The sequence below is a fragment of the Python bivittatus genome, unplaced genomic scaffold (genome assembly GCF_059951505.1).
Source record: "Python bivittatus isolate LINGU-HERP-01145 unplaced genomic scaffold, Pbiv_v1 ctg000010_np1212, whole genome shotgun sequence".
Lineage (NCBI taxonomy): Eukaryota > Metazoa > Chordata > Lepidosauria > Squamata > Pythonidae > Python > Python bivittatus.
Genome location: NW_028277029.1, coordinates 559,234 through 584,852, shown reverse-complemented (window position 1 = coordinate 584,852; position 25,619 = coordinate 559,234). Strand labels below are relative to the sequence as shown.

Sequence of the window (25,619 nt, the reverse complement as noted above, 5' to 3'; positions counted from 1 at the left end):
CATCCGCCATGTTCTCAAGGGAGCAGCAAATTCGGATCTAGGGCCAGGGCAGGGGCTCGATCTGGGCCCAAAAGTCTTTAATCCTGCGGAGTGATCTTCAGACAGAAAACTGATGCAGAGGGCGCCTGCAGGAGAAGCAAGCATACTAAATATGTGACTCTAACCCCCCTCGCCAAGACAAAATAATGGCACGCTTAATTTGCGGCCAAGAGACAAACGCATCGTTACGGCCGAATCCAAGCGTAGGAGCGGGCCAAAGAGACGCGACCCTCCACTGGATTCAGAGGAGCACGCTGGATCTCCTCTGGGCTGCCAGACGAGCACAAAGTGTCCATGGAGACCCACTGGGTTCGATCCCCTGAAACGACGTGGCAACGGGTGACGGGGAAGCTGGAAGCCGAGGGGCTTCAGAGGGGCTCCGCGTGAAGGGAGAACTCAGCACGGGCACCGGCGGGCTCAGCAGGGCGCGGAGGCAGGGCTGCTCCCTTGAGAACATGGCAGACGAGAAGGAGCCCCAGCTGACCCAGCGCAGATACAGCGCAGACGGCGAGTTCGGCATGAGGGTGGAAAGGGGAAAAGGACGAGGTAGCACCACTTTTTACAACAGACTGAGGGAAAGCTGTAGGCCGGTCACCTTGATTCCTGTGTGGCTGTCTTAAAAAAATCAAGCAAGGCAGCCGAGGAAGAACGAACAGGCTTCCCTCCAAATGAACCCTTCTTTCCCTAACCTCCTAAAACTTTTTCCAGGATTCTGACGAGCGGGGCAGACCTGCTCTGCTCGGCAGCCCCTCACTGGGGCTTGAAAACCCATGAATAGGGTGTCTCCCGAGGGGCATCCAGAGCCCAGAAGCAGACTGGAGGCGGCAAGGAGGACCTGGCGAAGGTGGACATCCACCGTGGCTGATGCGTTCACATGTCGCTGGAGGAGCAAAAGGTGCTCCTGGGAAAGAAGGCGCGTCCTTAAGGCAAATTCGGAACACTCGCACAGAACCAAGACTACCAACTGGGGGATACAGAGAGATGACAGATAGATAGAGACAGATGATAGACAGACGATGACAGATGATAGAGAGATGATGATAGTCGATGGTAAATAGATAAATAGACAGACACAGGTGTATGTATGCATGTTCATGTGTGTGTGTGCGTGTGTGTATATATCTACACACACACACACACAGATATATACAGGTGAGGCTGGCCCCCACCCTCCTGGCTCTCCAGAAGAGCGTGGAGGAGCCCTGGCTCTGCTGCCTGGCGTGGGGATCGAATGGGGTCTCGCAGCACTGGGGGTGGGGGGTGCCTTGAGGACACTTTCCTCGCCTTTTAACCCCATAGGATTTTTTTGGTTGTTTTTATCACTTTTTATGTGTAAGCCGCCTAGAGTCACTTGTATGGTCAGATGGGCAGCATATAAATTTGATAAATAAATAAATAAATAAATAAATAAATAAATAAATAAATAATGCACACACTGCTAGTAAAATATGACACAGAGACAGAACAAGTAAACAGCTATGATAAAGTGGTTGCAAAATGTTGAAGAAACAATAACAATGCAACGATGGGAAGAATTATGGAAAAAAATAATAAAATTTACCCCATGCAATAATTCAAGAGAAAATTGGTACGAAATGTTTTATAGATGCTATATAACCCCATCAGTAATTCCGAAAATAAATAAATCATATAATAAAAAATACTGGTAATGTTGTAATGAAGAAGTAACATTTTATCCTATGTGGTGGTCATGTAAAAAACTCAAAAGTGCTGGAAAGAAATATAGTGTTGTTCAAAACATTTTAAAAACAAAGTTTGAATTGAAACCTCATTTTTAAAATTAGGAATTGTTGAAGAACATGTAAATAAAAATATCACAATCTTTTATGCTCTACACTGACAGCTACAAGGACAAATCTGCTCAACATCACAAAAGAAACTCTTTGCTAACAAAATTAGACTGGGAAACCAAACTTGGCGAATATGAAGCAATGGCAAAATTAACAGCAGACTTTCAGAACAGAAGCCTGACCAAATTTAAGCAAGAACGTGTATCCCGTATACCTCACACATCACTTAGAGTATGATTTTTAAAGGGGAAACAATTGACATAAGGACTGTAATTAGAAATAATTCCAACATTTATAAATTATAATTTGTAATTATCACCCAGGGTATAACAGGAGGGAATTTAAAATTAAATAATTTTTAATTACTGTTGTTATTGCTTTTTCTTCCCCTTCCTCTTTTTTTTTCTTTTTATATGATTACAGGCATTTATCCTTGAAATATTGATAGATAGCGATGGTATTAATATCATGTTCAGAGCTTTATAGAGATTTCAAGCTATTGTTTCAAATGATACAATGAACTTAGTTCTACAAAATCAACTAATATATTAATTAACGAAATAATGAACTTCAAATTTCATGACAATTGTAAAGTTCCTGTTTATTTACTGATATTTTATTATTCAATCCACTATGTTTCTTTTTTTCTATTTTTCTTCTTCCTGTAGTTAATCATTTGGGTTTTCCTTATTATTATGATAAATAAATACATAAATAAATGAACAGTGTGTCTCACCAAAGGCTCCTGAGACATTCATAGGCTTGTAACAAGGTAATGAACAAAACTGGACAATTTTTGTAATGCAGAAAGAGACGCTGGGCCACTCGCTCCCTCTGAGCCCTGTTCGGCATCAGGCTGGCTGTTAAAACCCCAGTGGCAGGATGAATGGATAACGTCATGGCAAGGACTGCAGTGAGCGCAGTGCGAACACCAGCGGGTCTTGCAACCCTGCAGGGCAAATACTAGGAAAGCAGGGTAACTGGTGAAATACCAGCCCAGGCGGGTGAATGTGTGCCAGATTGTGTGCAAAATGTCCACTAACAATGGGGAAATGGGTGGAAATGTTTTCAGGTGCACAAATGCTAACAGAAGGGTACTGGCTAGTATGTGGTCTGTTACGAGCAGCAAGTGTGTGTGGAAAGTAGTGAAACCTCCCCCCCCGGGTGGAAGAGGATGCGCTGCCCCTTTAGTCCTGTGGAGCTGAGTGCTGGCCACACCTGGAGAAACGCCATACGCAACTGACTGCAGGGGGACCACAGCACTTCAGAAGCGTGTGTGGTCAAGCGATAAGCGGTCCGGTCAAGACTGAAGGGGGGTGAACAAGCGTAGACTACAGTGCATACAGAAGTGCCTCTCCAGAATGAGAGAAGTAGGCGAGATGGGTTGGTTACGCAGAGAGAACGAATGGAGACGGAATCACTGAACAACTTACGAAGGCAGAGGGGAGGGCCGCGGGGGAGGAGAAGACTGAGAAAGACGCGGGGGGTGTAGCTGATGAGACCCCGAGAGAGAGAGAGAGAGAGAGAGAGAGAGGTGGGAAGTTCAGAGCACAAAAGGCGATGTGTAAAGCGCTCTATGGATGTGGTAGAAGGAATGGCATTTGAAGGACAGATCGGTATGGAGAGGGCGTTGGTATTAGCTATGTTTAGCCACATTTCCTTCTCTTTTTCTCATCTCCTGCCTTTAATTTCTTTGACTTATTGCTCCTCATTCTTCTTCTGTGCTCATTCTAAACGCTGCTTACCCTGAAAGTAAATAGCATGACGAGAACGCGCATGCACGCACGCATGTAGATATACGAACCTGCCTCCGCGTGCAAATATAAAGAATGGATCTAGGTGATCCAGTGCAGAGGGAGCGAAGGAGAGAGAAAGAAATATCACACCACATCACTAATGCACACTTGTAGACAATTACACTAGATAACCTGAAAAATACCCTTTGTATATTATTTCATCTAAATTACCATAACCGACACAATTTCCAGATTTAAAATGTTCTGGAAGCCCCTCACTGTCGTCCTTAATAAAGGGTTCTGTATGTACATTTGTCAGGTGTACGGAGTCCTTCATCTCTGTACCTTATTTATTTATTTATTTATTTATTTATTCAAACCATCTTTACAGCCGCTCATCTTGTTCCCGCACCTCTGGGCAGCCAAGAGCGACGGAGCTGGACGGTCTAACTGCCCCCCTTCAGCTCCCTGGTTCTAAAGACTTTGGGAGATTCCTGGGGGCTGCGTTCATGGCTTGGGGAACCACCTGCAGCCGTGGTTGTCTGTATGGAGCACCCTTGTCTTCAGACAGCTGGCTGTCCTGACACCCCTACCTAGAGAAGCGCCTTCACTTTCAACCCTGCTGAAACCTGAAGTTAAGAGTCATCGAGGGCAGAGGATGCCCCACTAGAAGAAAAAGAGAAAGAAAAGAACTTAAGTCTTTCCTACGAGAAGAGGGTGGCGGGAATTTGCCCTGCCAAAGACACCTTTTCACGTTTGTTCCCTTTCTCTTAAAATGGTCCCCCCGATTGGCTTCATCGAGATTTTAGTGCAAGAAAGTGGTTTAAGGGTTGTGGCCAAACATTTTTACAGCGAAACAATGAAGTCTCACAAGATGAGAAAAACACTGGGGACAGAAAAGGGGGGGGGAGGGGAGCATATTAATTTGGAACATATGAGGACAAAGGAAAAGAAATTTCTGAAGCAGAAAGAAAGGGAAGGAACCAGTAAACAAGGTAAGGAAAGAAGAAAGAGAGAAAGTGGAGAAAACAAGCGTAAAATTTGATACGTAAATTAGAGTATACATTTCTCTCAGTCAAGGTACTGTATCCGATTGTTGCTTACGAGAGTCGGTGCTTTGTAACCAAGACGAAATAAAAGGATACGTTTTATTACTTTTCTTGACTGCTTGTCGGTTTTGTTTTAGGTACCTCTCCATAATCAAAGTTCCCCAATTTGGTGGGGGAGAGTTCTGCCCAGGGAAATGAAGCAAAAGTAAAATAGGGCCCTCGGCCACGCAGCAGGGTGCTGGAGCTGCTCCAAGCAGGAGCCAAAGCCTCTTCCGGCTGGGCAGCGACGCTGGCGGTGAAGTCACGGATGGTGGAAGCCCAGCTCGTTCAGCCTTGGTTCGGGCCACCGACCAAGGAAGAGGCAAGGACCCGCTGGCTCTGAACTGCATAAGCACGGACAGCTTTTTTGGAAGGAACTGAATTTCGCCTTTACACGTAGATAGAGATGTAAATTCCCTGTTGTACTTCCTATAATTACGTTTGTACCAAGACTTTGAGGGTTGTCCATATATTAATTACAGATGAGATTATACTCCTAGTTAAAGAAGTAGAAGTAAGAGAAGGCATCTTTTTATGTAAATATTACTGGAGAAGGTTTTCTTCTCCTTCTCCTTCTCCTTCTCCTTCTCCTTCTCCCTTCTTCTCAATTATGGGCTACTCCTTACAGGTGCCCCTGAGATCCATTTCCAATGTCTACCAAAAGACACAGCGGCCATCAATCAATACAACCTGATCCATATTATGCCGCACCCTGCTCTGGAAAAGGAGCACCCCAGGAAGCCCCCACCCCACCCCCAGGGTCAGAAATGCACCTGCAACCCAGCAAGCAGAGAGGGCAGCACCTCAGGCTTTGGGAACCCCCCCTCCCATGAGAATTTGGGTTGCCCCTTTCTACAGAGTAAAAATGGTCTTTGGGTGCCTATTTACTAACCATCTGGTTTTCATCAGAAGTCCTCTGCTGCTTCAAAAGACAAATTGTGGTAGTTATTTCTTTCGTACTTTTAGATTTCTTTTCTTTTTAAAGTAAGGTTGACGTAAATATGTCTTACCTTAAGGAAGGTTTACCTAAGCATGTTTGTTATTAGCACATTAGGACTCTTCCAAGAGACTATAAAACTTGGGAAGTGTCATTCTGTCATCACTTTACAGCAATTTCCTAGTTTCCTTTTCCATTACTCCTTTAATGAAAAATACTATATTGTTTATCTTGTTCAATCAACTTCTCTTCTTTCATCTCTTCCTATCTAATGCATTATTAACCTGACTGGGAACAGTCACATAATGTGGCCTAAGAGGACATTGTAGCATCTTCACGAAGATCACCCAAAGCTTTCCATCAGTTATAAATTCCAAACATCCAGGGAAGAAAAAGGGAGAAGCCCTTTTGCGCACCAATGTTTCTCCACAGTTAGCTAATACTACTTTTCTTACGTACTCCTCAAAATGTCTTTAATAAGGTCAGTTCATCTCTGTGCCTGGAAGCTACTGATATCGAAGAAGCCATCACCTTTAAGGACGTTTGGGAGCTTTAAAAGATCCAGAATGTATCCTTTCCTCTTGTATTTGTCCGGTTATAAATCAAACGCCATATTGCCATGTTTGAAATACACTGGTACACACTGGATATTCTTACTGAAAACTATCTCACCTAAGCTTGCAAAAATATTTTCCCCATTTTTTACAGATAGGATTCCTCTATTAATAGGAGATTCGCTTGGTCACCATTTACTTTTTTGCAAGTAAAACGATTCCTTTTTAAGAATTACCTAATCCTTAAAGATGGAAAAGACATTGCTTAATACTGAGACATTCAGTTGTAAATACTAATGTTTTGCAGCTAAAAATCAGATTGTTATATGCAGCTGTTAAATTAGGCCAGCTAATGACTGGTGTGGTATAAAAGAATTCTTAATTAATTAATTAAGTGCTCTGGCAACTGCCGTCAAAGCTTACCAAATTATGAGAATTGCCACACTGACATGTCCTGCAGAGCGGCTTTCAGAATGACTACCCAAACATTCAAACTGTGCTGTAAAAATTTTGTATTATGTATTATCCTCAACCATACATAAAATATCATATCCGGTACTTGTTCATCTCAAGACTTTGCATGGCTAAAATGTATGCAAAAATAAAGGCGTGTCCTTCTCTGAATGTCATGCACCCTTCTATAGCATTAAGCACCTTTCTGGCACACTTTCTCTCTCCTTATGCAGACCAAGCTGTGTGTACATGCGATCTTTCCACAGCATATAATTGGAAAAAGAGATTCACCACTTTCTGGTCTTAAAATCCTGGCATTTCAAACATAATTTCCAAGTGTTCATAAAGTACTTTTTCCCTGTGCAATTAAGAACCTTAAAACACATGGAGAAGGAGGTGGTTCATAAGCTTACGGGGGGTCCCTTTGTTTGAACCAAGGAGGGGCATTTTCTGGGGACTGCAGCAGGCATGAGATGGGCCCAATTAACCTTTCTGCTCCAGCTGCAGTTTTCCTGGAAAATCATCTGCCCTGGGACAATTGAGCTTCCAACACTGCATTCCATTGGCTGCAATGGTCACTCAGATGTTCGGAACACAGATTCCAGCCTGAGGTCTGACCAGAGCAGGCAAGGCCCCACTCTGCCCTTTGGGTCTCTAAGGGGCACAGGGGATGAGGCCAGGGCGGGGGGTAGCACCAGGCTGGGCGGGGATGGCATTTCCAGCCCAATGTTGAGGATGGCATGCTGGGGAGCTGGGGAAATTAAAACAAGAATTTCAGCCTATTTGGGGGTGAGGGGAGTCATTTGGGGCGAAAGGTGTAAAGCAGCAAAATAAGGGCAGACCCTCACTTGAAAACGGACATTTTCAGAACCTCAGCACATCCTCAGGATACTCTGAAGGCCGCAACGTAAAAATTTGGGGATTTCCCACTCCTGACCTAAATCTGAAAGGCGTCAGTCCACATAGTGTTGAAGTCTCTTAGGAGATCAACACCACTGACAATGTCTACCTATATCAGGTGCCTGGCCTAGACCGTTTTAACCAGCTTTCCGTCCTTACAGGTGGCCTCAGTTGCCAGACCAGGGAGGGATCTGTCCGTGGCAGAAAAGACACGCCAAGCAACTCCACCTCCCGATCCCAACTCCACTTCAGGAGATCGCCATATCCAGCACAGGCACAGATGGGACCAGAGGAATCTTTGCCTCTGCTAACAACACTAGCAATTCATGAAAAATGATCTCAGGGTTGAATTACACCGCTGTGTTGCATCACATTGTCCTGAAAGTCAGGGTCAAGTATCTCTGTCTTCCTGGCCGTGATGCCTCCTTACTGGGTAATTCATTAAGCCACAGGGATTCCATCTCTGCTCACTACTTAGAAGTTCATCTGGCAGAACAAAGTCCACGATGCTATGAGTCTGATTTTGCCTTAAGGGTTCTGCAAGCTGTATGTTCATATACTTTTCTGGAATCCCTTTGATAGTTTTTTTTTTCACTTCAACTAATTTTTAAGACAATATAATCTCATCCCAACGGTTCCGTAAGTTGCACAGAAACAGAAAATTGAAACCAGAGGAGAAGACAATGGAGACCACACCCTGCAGAAGCTCGGCCCGTGAGGCTGAATGTCTCCCGCGCAAAAGCAAGAACAATCTCCCTCCACATGGAAAGCTAGACTATCGGACGACCGGGCCGGGGCTGCCTTCCTCCCAGTTCAAGCAGCTGATTTTTATATCCACCAAGAAAGGCAGACCATCTTCTCTCTGTTCCTGGCCTTCCGTTGTTGGGCAATACAGGAAGAGCCGCTGGGGCTACCTTCAGCCGAACACCATCAGGATCCTTTACAGGTACAAGCCTCACGAGTCTGTGAAGGACTGTTTTCAGATAAAGAAGTCCACAGCTGCTTTTCAGATGTTTCACATCAGTTTGGGGCAGCCAGATGTAGAGCAGCAGATGAGAGCGTTCCCTGTTCGGAACATTTGAGACTTCAGGCTGAGTTCAAGCTGGGCCTTAATGAAATACAAAAGACTGATCTACGTGGGCCATGCAAATATTCAGTCTGGATTTTTCAAACGATTCGACGATTTGATTTTCCAACCAAGGTAGTAAATTGGACACTTCCAAATCCGATAAAACAACCTGTGAGCCAATTCAGAGAGTTGATAGATATTTGCATATGTGCAAACACCCTTTTTCTGAATTGATTTGTAAATAAGAATTAGACCAAACTTGATTCGCATACCATATTATCTATATAACTCTTGGTAAACATAAAAATACCCCTTATTAAATCAATTGTGTTTATACTCCTTGGGGAAAAACATTACTTTGGGGAAAAACCAATTGTGATAAAACAGTCAAGACATCCTCTCAAATTCCATATTTAAGGGAAATATTAATACTGTGACTAGGCAGAATGATTAGCTCACAATGGAACTGTTCACCAGGAATATTATAAAACCAGTTATTTCATACACAGTATAACAGTGTGAAATGCTTACTTGCCACAAAGATTACTTCAACACTTCCAATAACTCTAGAGAATTAAAATCAGAACTTTTAAAATTGTTACATGGCCAAAACAATGAGTGACACAGGTAGATGTTAGATGTATATCAAAAAGTTTTCTCAGAGTCCGCGTGTGGCTCCCCTACATCAAGAAAAGTTTAACTATACAAGCTAGCATGGCTCAGATTTTTAAAATGATTTTATAATCAGATATATTTTTGCAAAATTTAGGCCAGTTTTACAACTCATAGTGAAAGGCAGGAGAAATCCTGTGCAGGACAGTGCAAATTTACCACTGGAAATCTTACTTAGCAAGTCTTCTAGCTTCTGTAAATGAATGAAATGAAATCTGCACATTTTCAAGCAATTAAAGACACTGAGAGTCTCAGTTCATGCAACACATTAAGACAGCACCAAAGAAAGCACATTAAGGCTTAGTTCAAGGTATTATCTCTTTCCCAATCCATCCCTTTCTTCCTGTGTTGCTTTGTGTCTTTAGGCGCTGGACAAAGGATGCTATATCCATCCTTGTGAACTCCTGAAGGGCTGGGCCCTGAAAGGGACCCCCTTAACCCCCTTCAAGCCTGGTGATTAAGTTGTATCTTAGGGGAGAGAAAAAGAGGGGTTTTGTCACCCCAGAACAGAGCCCTGTTTACTGGACACTCCCTCTGCCTCTCTTCTGCCTCTCTTCTTCTACACCAAACATGGGTGGCTACTTTTTACCCCAGAGTCCCTTGGAGACAATGAAGTCGGCTGCTTCTTTTCATCCTTCTGTGTGGATTATTGCCTAGCAAAATGCCACCACTGTGGAAGGTTAGAAGGTTACAAAAAGCTTTTAGACATCCCAAGGGCTCTGCACCCACAGGGGACCTCTCACTAGGGAGAGGGGAAGGGGGTCCAGTCCCCCAGGTATTGCATGGAAGACTGGACCCACAGATTTATTTGTTTATTTGTTTGAATTTATTAGCTGCCCAACTCCAGTGGACTCAGATCCCCCCAACAGTTCTCCAGGCAATGCCACTGATGCGAGGGACCCCAAGCCCTCGTTTCAACTTCAGTACTAATCACAAAATACATATAAATTATATCCTCAACTCCACTGAGTGCATTTTAAAGTATTTTAGAGAAAGCAATCATAAAATAATAAATGTGAAAGAATATATCAAGTGCCACTAAGAAACAAGAAGATTTGGTATCAACATAAGAACATTATGACAGATAGGATTCGTTCCAGTTATTTAATGTCCGTCTTAACTGAAACGATTTATGGATTTATGATATTAAACTTTTATGTCTGCTGTATGCCATGTCATGTCCAAAAATGGATGGAGGAGAAAACCTCTGAAAGATCAAACCAATTTTATTTTTTTATTGGGATCATTTATGTCATGCTGTTCAAAAAATATCATCTGGAAAGTGGAACAGGTATCTTAAAACCCACGTGCCGCATGTGGGCTACAGCGTAAATGAAGGGACGGTTATGCTTGGAGGCCTTGAAAGAAACACTTATCTACAAAGTGGACCCCGTAAAGATTTTTGTACATAAAGCTGAAGTCGGAGTCAAAGGAGGAACTGGAGGAGGAGGAGGAGGAGGAAGACAGGGAGCTGCTGGAGGGATCCAGGAGTGAGAAGAACAAAAGGCCATGGCTGTAGGCGAAGAGAATTATCTCGGTTTACAACAACACTTGTCTGCACGGGAGGGAGGCATCGCAGGCGTCTGGAAACCGTTAGACTGGCGAAACGGAGCTCTCGGGCAAACGGGATGCGATTTGTCTCATGAGGTGTTACACAAGCTCAGTCTACCCTCCAACGACAGACTGAAACCAAACATCAACAACACGCAACGATGCACTGAGACGTGAAGAGCAGGCCGGAGCTGCACATAAGCACCGGGAATCGCCTCACGTCATGCTTTAGTGAAAAACAACAACAACAGAATTGCTTGGATGCGGGCCCAACAGCACAGAGTTAAATTTTACAGATGGCATTAATTTGAGATAAGTTGCAAACAATACAGCCCTAATAAGAAGAACCAAACAAAGACATCAAGGAAGGTTAAAAATATAGTTTAAAAAAATCAGGCTAATACAGCTGAGCACATACACACACCATACCCGCACCACAACTTAAATGGGAGTCAGCTATGTTATGAAAAGGGGGAAGTCTGCAGATCAATTTGGCAAAAAAGGATTAAAGAATCATTTCATTAAAAGTCATGTCACAAGCTGAAAATGGCAAAGAAAGAAATCCACGTTAAATATTACACATCAACCCTGAAAATTGCATTTTCGGTTTCCTTGAACAAGGCATCTTGCTTAACTTCATATTTCTCTATCCAACTTTACCATTTTCAGGCAAAATAAAGGGAACCTGCCACAAAGGTAGGTACAGTGCAGAACACGTTTTGCTACGAAACCTTTGAGTAGGAACCACCCTACTGTAAGAATTACGGTCGCGTTTCTAGCTTGAAACAGGCGCATTCTTGAAGCACCTCTGCTTTCAACTGAGAACACTCCCGAAATGTTTAACAGTCCCCTTCCCACTGAAAGCAACAGAAGTTTTATGAAGTTTCCCACTTGAAATGGTTTGGAAGAAAATATGCTACACACCCACAAATACAAAACACGGTGACATTAAACCAAGGGAACTCCACCAGGCGTTCTGAGGAAAGGGGGGACTAGACCTGCGTGAATCAAATCTGGAGCACCTGCCCCTGATTTTGCACCGATCTAGCCTGGACAACACCACCACAGCAAAAAAATACTCTTTTCAGGAAGCTTTCCAAAGCAAAGTAAAGCCAAAAAAACAATAGGAAGGAAGGAAGGAAGGAAGGAAGGAAGGAAGGAAGGAAGGAAGGAAGGAAGGAAGGAAGGAAGGAAGGAAGGAAGGAGGAAGACATGACATTCAGAAAAATTTATCACCGAAACGGTCCTCCTATTATTTGCTTCAACAGAATATACAAAGAATAGCCTCCCGGTGGGATTGTCCAGAGTAATCATGGACCACAGGGGAATGGTTGGAAGATGAGTGCTTAAGTGGTACTACAATAAATGTAAACTGGAGGGATTTCTTAGTGATAAATCGATCAGAGGGATTAAGAGAGTGGAAGAAATGACTTAAGGAAGAAAACAAGGAGGTCCAGAATCACTCCCCCACCCCCGCTGGGAACATAAACTGTGCAACTTGTAAGCACCGCGCAGCTCTAGGAGAGGAATGCCTAACCGTGAAACTAAGAAAGGCTCAGAGAACAGGTTTTAGGAGTAATTGGTGTATGGAGGAACTTTGCTAAAGAGGGTGCTTACAACTCAGAAGGAGAAAGACAAATCCTGTCTAATAATTTGATGGTGCACATACTGGAAAGGGGTAAAAAGTAAAATAGTCTGGGAGTGAAGGTCTACTTATTGACTTTCCTGCACACTGCAGAGGGCTTTGCTAAGTGATCTTTGAGGTCCCCTCTAACTCATTTGGGTGCATCTGGAAAAGCATTTTTTCAGGTTGTTCAAGGACTACTAAATCTCCTTAATCAGAGACAACTAAGGAAGGAGTGGGCAAGATGTCACTCTCCTCTCTAGCAGGGCCTCTGAAGACATGATCCGATGAGTGAGTTTAGACAGGAAGGGGATGGTCCTTCAGATAACAGGCCTTCAAACGCTTTTTGAGAGTCAGAATCTCTCAGCTGGGCCTGGAAACTGACAGGCAGCTCTTGTGGATGGCAAAGCAATGGCACAATGATACTGCTGGACTGGCCCACTTAACCAACTAGCTGCCTGACCAGAATTCAGGTTGGTTTGAGCCACACCTTTTCCTCCAAATCAGCAAAGGAGGCCTCTGAGCACATCTGCTGATGCCCAACTATTCACAGTGGGTGGCCTGAAATTTGTTTAATTCTAAAAAGTCATATTGTATATTGGCCCCCTACAATCCTCATGGTCCCCAGAGGCAACCTTAGGAAATGAACGGGCTGGCTGGATCCAGTGTTGGCTTTCCTTGCGAGTATTTCTACCTGAGCACTCCAAGGGACAGAAACCAAGCAACCAGTGATCTCAAGAAGGCAGAAGGGACCGATTCAGACATCTGGCAAATGAGTGTTTTGTGGCTGCATGTGGGATTTTGTAGAAAGCCCACAACATCCTTTCAAAATTTCAAACGTGCCCATCAGCTCATTTCCGCATCCAGAAACGCAGCAAGTGTCTGTTAGAATCATGACTGTTCTGGCTTGAATGCTGTTTGGAAGTTCCATTTTAATTACGTTTCAAGCAAAGGACGAAGAACAATGCTTCGGTGAGGCTCAATGCCTGCAGTGTTTCCACCAGGGTTCTAGATGATCTGGAACCTCAGCATGATAAAAGCGAGAGAGCCAACGTGGTGCAGTGCTTAAGATTCAAGTCCCTCTGTGGAAGCTCAGCGGGTCACCCAGCCCAACCTTTCCTGCAGATGCCATTTGGGGGACGGTCGCCACAGGGAGCGCTATATACGCTGCCTTGACCTTCTGCAGGACAGGCGGGTATAACACATATCAATAAACAAACAGACAAGCAAGAGAGGGACAGCTGGGGAGGACGTCATTTGTGGCTTCTGTCCAGCCATAATTATAGACACTCAGCTTTGCTTCCTTCAACAAAATAATCATATGTTTATCGTTGTAGTAAGTTCCCATCGTATCCACCGGACTAAGCAACAATGTGGAAATTGCAGAAAAAGAAGTAGTAAGCAGAAGAAATTAAAGTCACCAGAAAAGAAAAGAGGGGGAAATAGCCAAATTTAGGTTTATGGCAGCACAATTCCTATACTTCAGTCCTTTCTCTTTATGCAAACTGTTCTTGCTCCCATCGCCTCCTTGTACCACTTCATACACTGCCTTCTACTCTTTAAACTTTGCACCTTTCTTGCTTTGAGACCATCAGCTCCATTCAGCTGGAACCTTTTTTGATCTTCTCCTTCCCCTCAGCCCACTCGCTCTTCCATCATATTTGTTCAGGCTTTCTACATGACCAAACCACCTCATGGCACTGCTTTTGCCCTGGCCACTCAGCTTTGCATTTAATCCACATTCATTCGGCGTCCATTCCTCTCTGGCTCTGCCTCTTCTTGTTTCACTACGGAGTTCTCACGGACCCCTTTCCCACGGCACTGAACTCTCACTTCCACATAACACAGTGGGCAGAAGCACCCTCTGATACTCAGCGATGTTCACTTCTTGAAAGAAACACTCCTTACAACAGAACAACCACTACCTTTCTACCAGAATTTGCACGTCTTAGAATATTCAGTAATTTCAAGGGCATTCTCCTTCTGATCGCTCTGGACTGTTAAGGGGTAGGTAACGAAGGCTCCTCGGGGAAAAAATGGCTGCTCAAAATAACATAACTTGGGTGGTATGAAGGTATCCGTGCGTTATGCAAAGCGCTGTCTGTGAATGTGGTGCAGGATATCTGGCTGTCCTTCAGATGACCAGGAGTCCCTTTGCCAAGTGTCACCTTGTCTGGTGGGCCTGGCTGAAGACTTGGAGATGTTGCCACTTCAACAACTTGTGTTGAACAGAAGTTCTGTATACTTGTTTTTTAAAAAAACATCTCGAGAAGCGATACAAACCTTTTCCAAGAACTGGAAAAGAAAGGCCCAAGATAGATGAAGGTTAATATTTATAATACCCATCAGGAAAAAGCCGCAAGAATTCTGGAAACCAGCTGACCCAGGGGAGTTTTATCCTGTGCAGGAGCTGCTGTCCTAAGCTGAGACCGAGAGGAATGGCTGCGATCTTAGTGTGAGTCCTGCCGTTCGCCAGGCTGAAAGAGAGGGAACTCCTCGTGCTCCCAGCGAGAGCTTTCCTAGGCTGGAACAAAAGCCCCCAACAGGTAGCCGACGTTTGCTCTGCTATGTTGACCTGAAGGGAACACTCAGTTTTTGCCCCAGAGAGATGTATTCCTTGCCTAACCATTTATCTTCAGAATAGGGCAGTTTTCTTCCAGACATAATGGAAGCAGGTGAGTCTATTACCCTGCCCTGACTGTGCTTGTGAATCTTCAGAAGCGCCCAGCTGGCGAGCTTTAGAAACCCAGCGCCGGACTACAAGGAGGCTGCTGTCTTCCACTAAGGGCATTCTTCACATGACGTGATTTTCCCTATTTAAAGTTTTCTAGTACTCATTTTGGGATGACTCACAGCCAGTTTGTCTGAGTTTCTTTTCTTTCTTTCTTTTTTCTTTTCCTTTTTTGTGCAGCAGACCAGTCTGGGTCTCCGCATGGTCATCTGTCCCCCCCCCCTTCTCAATAATCATGCGGATCCAATATATTGTTCTCCTACTTTGCCAACTCCAGCCCTACCCTACAACCCTGTTAACTGCCCCTTTAGCCAAGTCTGGAGGAGGAGGAGGAGGAGGAGGAGGAGGAGGAGGAGAGGGGAGGGGGGGATAACTGGAGCTGAAGGAAGAAGAGATAACAGATCTGGGTAGTGCTAGGCCAGACATCCACGAGATAGCAGCAAAGACATACAGGAAATTCTACCTCTCCCATCTAGTTGTTCTCCAGATTTCTGCAGCTTGGACCTGGTAGCCCTAAAGTGAAGAAACCGGTGAGTCTGATCTAGCAGTGAGATCTTGGTGGAAACCCGCCCATTCCTGATTCTCAGACCTTGGGTAATTCTGGCCCCGAAACAGAGGCCGAGGCCCACGTTCATATGGATGCTGATGCCACTGCTCTGAAAGGCAAAGGGTCAAGAGACGACGAAGGGGCAGACCAGGAGAACACCACCGTAAGAGTAGCAGCCTGCACAGCCACTTCACTTCATACCACCACTGGTTGTGCTTGAGTTGAGGCTAAAAGCTTCTGTGATAAAAGTTTTTATACATCAGATGTAGGACTGGAAAACTCTCACTTTTAGAGAGATGGCTTTGTGCTGCTGATGCTGGACCCTGTTAGTTTAGTCTGGAGTTTGAGGTCAAGACTGCCTGTACTAGCTTTTGCCTTGGGCCCACTGGTGTGAACCCTGGGACGTTCGCATAGATGGAGGTGCTGCTACATGAAAACCGAGCCCTGAAGGAACAGGTAATGGAGCAGCCAGTCCCACTTAACAGTGCACAGGCCAAGCTGGCCCAGACGAGGCCAACATCTGGGCTACCGAGATGCAAATGTTCTGTCACTCCACCAGGAAAGCCAGATGGAGCTATGGGGAAATCGCCCACATTCTTGCCCAATACCCTCCACGAAGCTTTGGACAGAAAACCTCCTGACAGATGGCAGCACTTGGATGGCATTCTTCACTAGCCTAGTTTAGGGTTCCGCAATTAAATGGACATCACCACACTTACAAAGGGCAGAGTTCTTTCTTCACAGCTTTGGGTGGTTTCATGGGGGAAATGGACTTTCTGTTGCCTCAAATATTACTGAATTCCAGCTGTTACATAAGACATGGAATGAACCTGCTCTACGAGGAAGCGTTGGCAGATGAAGGGCTTGATAATCTGATCCAAGGTGCATACCGCTCAGAGGCTCATGCAATTGTGTCAGTTAACTGCATGAGCGACTGGAAGCTTAAGCTATTCGGCAGTGCCAAGGCAGTTCTTGGGTTCTGCTTAGAGAAGGAGCCACAGTACAACCCCTCCAAGTGCTCCCACAAACTGAGGAACCAACATAATGAGGGGTCCACCCTGCCTTTCTCTAGGGCCCCAAAGTATTTATATGGGGATCTCCACTTATTTCATCCCCACAACATCAGTCCTGTGAGATAGTTTGGGTTGAGAGAGGATGGACAAGCAGTCAGGAATAGACCACAGAATAGCACTTGGTAGAGCAGCCATGAAGACCTCGGAAAAGAATTTCAGATGCCAAGATTTGTCTATACCTGTAAAGATCAGAATCATGCAGGCAATGGTATTCCCTGTGACACTCCATGGAAGCAAAAGCTGGACTTTGAAGGAACAGGATAGAAAGAGAATTGACACTTTTGAACTTTGGTGTTGGAGAAGACTCCTGAGAACACCGTAGACAGCCAAGAAAACAAATAGAACATCAAACACACCAACCCAGAGTTCTCACTCGAGGCACAAATAACCAAACTCAAATTATCCTGCTTCGGATGCCTTATGTGAAGACCCAGTTGTCTGGAGAAGGCTGTAATGCTGGGAAAGATGGAAGGAAAAAGAAGAGGATGACCAGCAGCAAGGGGGAGGGACTCAGTTACAGTGGCAATGAGTGCACCATTTAGAAGACCTGAAGGACCAGTTTAGGGACAGGTCATCCTAGAGAAAATCTATCAACGTGGCCGCTAAGAACTGACACCAACTTAATGGCACATAATCAATCATTTGGAGTAGAAATGAGTACAACCAACATGGCTTTAGGAACCGTCTTAACACAAGCTTCTGAAACTCACAGGATATTATCTTCCTGTAGATACCACTATCATATATTATACCTAACAGAGTGAAAGTATACAGTATTATTTGGGTTTAAGAAATACCAGTGGTAAAAGATGTATTTTAAACTTGGACAAATCTCTTGGAAGGAACATATGAAGTACACACTAAACATCAGAACCTGGAGTAAGGAGCTAAGCTGCCATGATAGGGTTAGGGTTAGGGTTAGGGTTAGGGTCACACATTTATCACATTTTAATTACGTAATGTCTGGTGTTTCATGTGTTCATAATCAGAGGGCAGACAGATTTTCACAGAATTCTGATTTTACATGGATTCAGAAAGAATCCTTGGAAGCCACTAACAAGCATCCCAAACACATTGCTGCGATCTTGAGTCTTTGCAGGAGTCATCTGAATACAGCAGAAACAGGATACGTTTGCACCAAACACGCTTGGATGGTATCAGTATCTGGAAACGCTTCTTCCAACCACTTCTACTAAAAATGGATTGCTGTTCCATCTAGCTGAAATACTTATTCCTCCAACTGGCAGGAACAAAGTCCTCTCCATCTGCTCTGATGAATGCTTCCTTCAAAACACTGCACATCTACTCTGGCGGTCACAGATTTCTGGTGGTCACAGATCAAGGTAGAGGCTCGGAACTGTGTCATTAGCCTGACTAATGTTGAAGTGAACAAAACCTACCCTCGGGTCTCTTCATGCCTCTACCTCCGCCCCGGCCCTTGACTATTTCCCTGGACTTTATTACTGAGCTACCATCCGCTCATGGCCAGAACATCTCAAAGCTCACTTTCTTCTCTCCTTTGCCTCAGTTTGCTACATGGCACAATTATTTCTGAAGCACACTTTCCAACTGCATAATGGACTGCAAGAATGTGTTATCCCTCATAGATAGGTGCAGCCTATTCAAGATACCATCTTGAGTACATGTCTCCACATTCCCAGTCAGACAGATAGAGAGCGTATTAATGATTCGCTGGAACAATCTCTCTGCTGCTGTGCTAGTTATCAGCAAGATAATTGGGTCACGCTCTTGCTCCCAGCTGAGTTCACTATGTGCAACACACAGACCCTGTTCGATGCAAACTCCTGAAAGTTCACCCACTTTCTCCCTCAGCATAATCACCCTGACTTTAGCACCTGCAGTTAATCAGGTTCTTCAGGAACTGAAAGCAGTTCACAAAGTCCTGAAAGAACAATCAGAACAGGCTAAACAGGATTATAAAACATTCACAGATTGGAAGCGTGCTCTGACCCCCCATTAAAGTATGTGACAAAGTTTGGTTTTCAACCAAGCACCTGCCAGTTCAAGGCCAGATCAGAAAACTAAGATCCCGCTTCACTGGTCCCCTCCTGATCACTGCTCAAACCAAGACTGTGACCTGCAGCCCGCAACTGCCCACCCGTACAGTGTTCTTGTTCCTGAGAACCTGGCACCCTACTCCCCATCTCTCCCCTACCCAAACACTGCCACTGACGAGTGAAACTCAGGAGTGGCTAAGATCTGTGGCTCTCGTTTCTATAACTCGATATTGCAATATTTTTAGATTGGGAAAGAGGCAGAGAGGAAAATACCTCATACAGGAGACGTCAGATATAGCTCCACGTGGTAGGTTGTTGCTCCAAAGTTGTTGTGTCTGGATGAAGACAGTGAGCTTTTGAGATAAAAACCTTCATTTGGGCTCACTCAGATGCCTAAACAATTGCTGTGATAACCTTGTCTTTTTCTTTGATGACAACCTTTGCACAAACTTCTGGAAACACAAACTTTTCAGGGGGTTCAACACTTTATTTGGTCTAGAGACCGACTAGAGACCTGGGCTGTTGAATTATAGGATGTTCTGCCCTATAGTGTACGTTCTAGGAGGAAAGTTGCGTTATCTATGTTACCCAAATTTCCGAAAGGGTCAATTTTATTTAAGGCATAAGGTTTCCTGAAGTGAGCTTCAGCCCATGAAAAGTATGTCTTAAATAGAATTGTTAGACTCAAAAGCTGCTACAAGGTTCTTTCTGAATTTTGCCCTACTGAGTGAATAATCCCTGCTCGAGATGGCCTCGCTGCACTGCTGCTATGTGCATTTGAGCGTGCCATCTTCTAAAGATCTCAGAGATATTCTGTCTCCTAGGAATATGAGGACATCCATGGCAAAGTGAGCCTGCTGTAAGCTTTGCCATATTCGGAGCGTTTCTAACTTGCTGTCTACTGAAGCTATGCAATTCTGCTACAGAGAGAGAGAGAGAGGGAGACTTTCATCAATGAAAATGCCACAGAAACAAACCAAAGGAACAAGGTGTTATTCTGCAATTGCCGACTCTAACTTCACCTCACGTCCATATCTGCCTCTGATTTAATCAGCTCTGCGCTTTCTATGGTTTTGAAGATTGAGCAGAAAAGTATATAAGCACCTGTGCCTCAAATACCAATCTGTATTTCTAACTCATTTCTGACTCAGTCATCTGTCCTTCTGAAATACCGCATGGTACTTATGGACCTGTCATGCAAACAGCCCTCACAAAACAGACCACTAACTTTTTTCAGAATCCAAATCTAAAATTCCTGCTACACAAGGGCCTACATACATTTGCTTGGAATTCGGAAGGCTTCAGTCTTGGGTTGGTTTTGCAATTAATTAAGCCAAAGTCAACTAAAACATAGAATTCCCCCCAAAATCTTAGGTCAGTCTTAGACCAGCAGGTGGGGATGAAGGATTGGTTGACATGGTCCGATCAGGTGCCCGGTGGATCCGGAGGGTTTTTTCACTGCACTGGGAGAATGTCTTACCTGTCTGTTGGTAATACCCTTGAAGCTCTGCTGCATCTCTGGGACATGGAGATGACTCAAGAGGTTGACACCCCTCCTCCACTTCCAACTAGCAGAGCTAGATCAGCATCTCCATTTACTCAAGAGCTAAGTGGATGGCAGAAGACTGTGAGGGAAATGGAGGAACTCTCAGGATGGGGGGGCTTGCACCCAGAGTGAAGTTCTATGAGGGCTCCTTTGAAGACTTACTCCAATGCAGTAAATGCGAGAAGAACATTTATTTCTCTGTCCTCCTGGTGATGCTCTTCCATACTATGCAACATCTTCTCTGTCCCAATTTGTGAGGAGGGGAGCTGGAACAGTCAGAGACTTCCTAGGAACAATTTTCACCATTTGTTGAGGGCAAAGTCAATTGGATTTTGCCTCAGTTCGGACTCCAGTGCTGGGGTGGGTCTAGAAAGGTAATCACAGCAACTGCTCTGTTCTTATGGATCCTTCCCACTCTGTAGATCTTGTGGATGTCGAGGAGCGTGTGAAATAATGAAGGCCACTGCCTGCTTGCTCCCTCCCTTGCTCCTCCAGGTTAATTAAAGTGGCCTCATGGTTAAGGGAAGTGATCAGGGCCTCTGCAAGGGTGGTTGTGTTCCTGCTTGTTAAAGCCCTTCTTGAAAAAGCTTTTCTTGGCCCAGAAGATGTCTGTAATTATAAGCTGTATTCCATTCTTGGGCAAGGCGATTGAGAAAGTGGTGATCTCACACCTCCAGATGTATCTGATGAAAGTAATTATCTGAGCCCAGTTCAGCTGCCATTTTATCTGGGATGTGGTGCTGAGACTGCCTTGCTGAGCGTTCTCTGTGATGGTTCTACCAGACCTCTCTGCAGCTTCTGATATCGTCCACCACAGGGGTGAGCTTTAGGGCCACTCTTTTCTCCTAGGGTGTATGTAAAAGGTGACGGTAGATGGTGATGTCCAACAGCTGGGCGGTTCCACAGGGTTCCGTCTCAGCCCCATGCCATTCAGCACCTGCAGAAAACTGCTGTCCGGAGTCATGCAGGTCTTTGGAGTGGACTGCCATCAGTGCGCTGATGATGCCAGGTCTTACCTGCTCCGTGCCATCTAATTCCAAGGAAGCATCCAGTACCCTTAAAGTCAGCCTAATCTGGATGATAGGCCTAATAAGGGAGAACAGACTGAAAGTAAATCCAGACCAGATGGGGCTGCTGTTCATAAGGAAAAAGCTGGACTTTGGGATTGAGATGAAACTTGTTTAGGATGGAATTGTACTTCCCACCCGCAGAAAGAGTTTGCTCCTGGTTTGGGAGTCTTCCTTGACACCCAGCTGTCACTGGATTTGCAGGTGGGGCAGTGGGTGGAGGATCATTTGTACGACTAGGGCAACCCTCCCTAAGCCAGCTGGATCTGACAACAGTTCCCTTGCCTTCGTTGCAGCCTGTCTGCAGTGGGCTCTTTGGGAGGCTGGCTTCGAAAAGTGTCTGGAAATTGCAGTTGCTGAAAACCCAGGCTGACCCATGCTGTGTGTAGGAGTCACAGGATGCCCATACAGAAAGACCTGCAGTGCTTGCCAGTCACCTACCAGGCGCAATGTGCCTGCTGCAAAATCCCGCGGGCTCTCTCCTTGCTTCAATGAGCAGCAGAGGAGAAGCCCCACTTTCTGGTATGCAGGCCTTCTCCTTTGAGGTTCCCAGGCAATAAGATGGGCTCCCTGCGGAGATGGGCTTGGCTCCCAGCATGTAAATAAGGGGCAAGAACGCCTCCCTTCTGCCAGACTTTGAACTGTGACCTGATTTTAAAGGCACTGATGTTTCTGTCAGGTTCTACATTTTGTTTTGGTTACTGTGAGCCACCCGAAGGGCTTATTTAAGCGGAAAGGCCGGGTATACCTTTCCTGATGAAGGAAAACTAATAACTAATATTTCCCTGGTCTGCTGCCAGATCTGGGTTATTGAGCCAAACCTCTGAGCTGGCCAGACCATGATCCAGCCGGCGGAGTCCTTGCCAATGCATCCTTGAAGTCCTCAAGCCACAAGAGCCCGCCAGCGAGAAACCTCTTTGTGCCCTCCCTCCATGAGCCTCCATGAGCCTCACCACGTCCTCCGTGGGGATATTCGTTGATGGCCCCCGTTCCCTTTCTGGGAAACCATCTATGAGATGCATCCGACTTAGCCAAAGCCTGATGCCAAGGCACGGTGGGATGATTTACAGGAAGTGGAGCAGAAGCATCGGATGCACCCCTGTGCTGTGAACAGAGCCCCCAAGAACTTCCTTCTTTTTGGAGAAGGGAACAGAGTCCGGATTAGGCCAAACCCTCTACCCTGCTTTCTCCACTATTTGCTTTCCGGCCAACTTCGTTCTATGCAGCTGGGAATTGACCCGGGGGGATGTCATGGGATAAAAGACTCCCATTGACTGACTCTCACTACCAGCCTGATTGTCAGTTGGCTACTACAACTGACCCAGATCTCCAAAGCACTGACTCTGTCCTTAAAAAAAGCGACAGTCAAAAAGCCAGAAAAAAGCAGCAGCAGCAGCAGCAGCAGCATCTTTACCTTTAGCATACAGCGTGGAAGCACAACATCAACAACAACAACAAGGAGGCAACAGAGGCTTTGCTCGTGACAATCAGAAAACCTCGGCAGCATTATTAGCAACACGCCCACAATATGCTCAGTGCTCAGTTCAGATCACCCAACTCAAAACACAACAGTGCAAGTCCCCAAGATGGACCCAAGAGCTATAATTTCCCCACATATTTGTTTAAAGAAAAGCAGGCAGTTTGTCTTCAGAGGGCGTCTGAGAGGGGCCTTCCTCAGTTCTCACGCCAGGCTGGCCAGGACTGGCTCTCCCTTCTCCCCACCAAATCTTGGCCAACAGGAACCAAAATGGAGCTAGTCATGCTTGCTTTCTTGGCCAGGGGGAGACCAGAATTAAAACCAAGGTAGTCGTACGAGTCGAGTCGGGGCTCAGAACGAGGCTGCCCGGCCCTCCCTGGCTCCAGAGGGACCCACTCAGAACCACCGTTTCCAGTTGGGACGGCTCACGCGCGAAACCTTTTGCGCCTCCCATTTCCACCCATCCCACCAGAGGTCCAGGTTGAGAGTACATCCCCAGAGAGGACCTATTCCATGACCTCTATTAAAAACACGGCAGGTGGGCGGAGAAGCCTGAGGTCCCAGTCCTTGAGGCCAAGGCCTCCCTCCGGGTCCCCTCAAGAACACCTCCGAAGTCCAGCGAGAGGATAGACGTTCTCCTGCGCGAGCATTTCTACGCTTCCCACAAATAGCTCCGGGGAGCCGCAGCAGGTCTGCAGCCGGGGGCAAGCATTCACCCGCGGCCACCGCGGCCGCCTTGCTTAAATGTCATCTTGCGCACTTCCACTGCACCTTCCAGGAACAAAAGGGGCTTACAAAGAGTTAACGTGTTGGTGGAGGAGGGGGAGAAGCGACCACCTGTCTGTACACGTGGAGCGCCCCTCGCCTTCCTTCGCCTCTGCTTTAACCGCGCCTTCTCTCCCAGGGTTTTGGGCCGCGCGCGCTCAGACCCCGAGTTTTTCCTTCTGGGGCTGCTTGTCGCCCGGGGAGGGGGGACGTCCGCAGAGTTTCTGAGCCCTCCGGCGGAAATAAGGCCTCCCGCTCCCGCATCCACAGCCTGGAGGGCGCGCTCAGAAATCACGCCCGCAGCATCGCCGCCAGCTCGGCTGCTGCGCCCACGTCTCGGGCTCCCACGAATTCCCCGGGTCGAGATACAAAGGGTTCCCGGAATCAGAGAAAAGGCCCGCAGGGGACGCCTTCCTCCCCGCGCTGCAAGGATCCTGCAGGTGACCCCCCCTCCCCCGCGGCGAGCTCAGCCCAGAGACCTTTGTTGCGAGCATGAAGCCCGAAACGCGAGCGCTTACCGCGAGCCGAAGCCTCCTCTGGCTTTCTCATGTCCACCTCCGGCCCTCAGCCATAGCCCTCCAGCACGCGGGTCCCCAAACAGCCTTGGGGGCCCTTTTCCATTCAAGTCGGCTCTGCTCCCCACTTTCGGCTCGGGCTGCAGATCCCGGACAGCCACCGACTCCTGCTCGGGCTGAGCTGGTGACCGTCACTCCAGGTGGAAAGCAGGAGAAAGGGGCTGGAGTGGGAGAAAGTGCCCTCCCCGCCCCTCCCCCGCCCCCCTCCGCCCCTCCCCCAAGCTCCACCTAAAAAGTGAAAATGGAAGGGGAAGGAGGAGGGCGGCGGCGGCGGCGGCGGCGCTGAAGCTCCCGCGTGCGAAGTTCTTCGCTCGGCGCGCTCGTTCCCCTCCGGGCGACGCGGCTCCTCCAGCTCAGAAAACTCGCCAGCCGGCAAAGCCTCGCTCAACCGGTGCTTCAGGAGCGCTTTACTCTTCAGGGTGGGTCGCCTGCAGAGGAGCCTCCATTTTTCCTTCCACCGCCCGTTTGGGGCCGGGGGGCCGGGCTGGGCGCTTCGCCCTGCAGCGCCCGGCGGGGCTCGTCGCGGGGAGGGCGGCAGCGGACTCCCCGCGCTCTGCACACAGTATTTCCCTTCCCCCCCGCGCTCCGCTCGCTTTCATCTTCTCCGCAGCCCAAGAACGACGCCCCCGCCCCCGCAGCCCCGGCCGAGCGCCCGCACTTGCCGCGCCGGCTCCGGCCGCGGGGCCCGGGTCAGCAGCACCAGCGGGCCGCGGCGTTCTGCCCCCTCCCCCGGGAGAGGCAGCGCGGAGGGCCCCGCGTCCTTCCCCCGAACGGGCTTTCCAAAGGAAAGGAGCCGAGTGCTCCGCCGGCCTCGGCCAACTCGCCTCCTTTCTCCGCCCGTCCGGCCGCGCTGGGATGGAGGGGGCGATCCGGACCGAGACCGGCTTCCCGCCTGGCGGCGGCAACAACACCAACAACCACAGCGCGAGGCGCGGGCGGGAAAGGGAGCCCGGCGGGGCGGCGGCGGCGGCGCTTTGAACGGAGCCCGGAGCCGCCCGGAGTTACCTGGAGTCCCGGGAGCCTGGGGCGCAGCCGCCCACCTGAGTCCCCGCGGGGCCGGCGGGCCGGGCGAGGCTCCTTCGCTGCCCGGGCCGAGCGGGCCGGGCACCTCCTGCGGCTCTCCGTCCCGCGCCTGCCAGCCGGGGCTCCCTGGAAGCCGAGCGGAGGACCCGCGCGGGACGAGCGCGCCCCCGCCCTGCGGCGCCAGGTTGGGAAGGGGCGGGCGGCCGCCTCCCCACCCCTCCCCCTCCCGCCCCCGCCCCCGCCGCCCGGCTTTTGTCGGGGCGCCTTACCGCGGGAGCAGCGTGCATGGCCTCCGCGGGGCGCCTCGCCGGGACGGCGGCATGGAGAGGAAACGGCGGAGGGGAGCCCGCGCTCGGCGGGAGA

At 47.4% G+C, this 25,619-nt stretch overlaps 1 protein-coding gene across 2 annotated transcripts in view; it reads right to left on the bottom strand.

Moving 5' to 3' along the window:
- Nucleotides 1-24,368, bottom strand: part of NTF3 (neurotrophin 3) — a 53,387-nt gene extending 29,019 nt beyond the window's left edge. Inside the window, exon 1 of one of the 2 annotated variants that reach the window (XM_088145141.1) lies at nucleotides 24,177-24,368. In XM_088145141.1, coding sequence (XP_088001267.1) covers nucleotides 24,177-24,207 — 31 coding nt within the window. In that variant the 5' untranslated portion in view covers nucleotides 24,208-24,368. Of the gene's footprint in view, nucleotides 1-20,283; nucleotides 21,390-24,176 lie in introns of those variants that run through there. The other variant, XM_088145079.1, reaches the window with a different exon arrangement.
- Nucleotides 24,369-25,619: the final 1,251 nt, after the last annotated feature.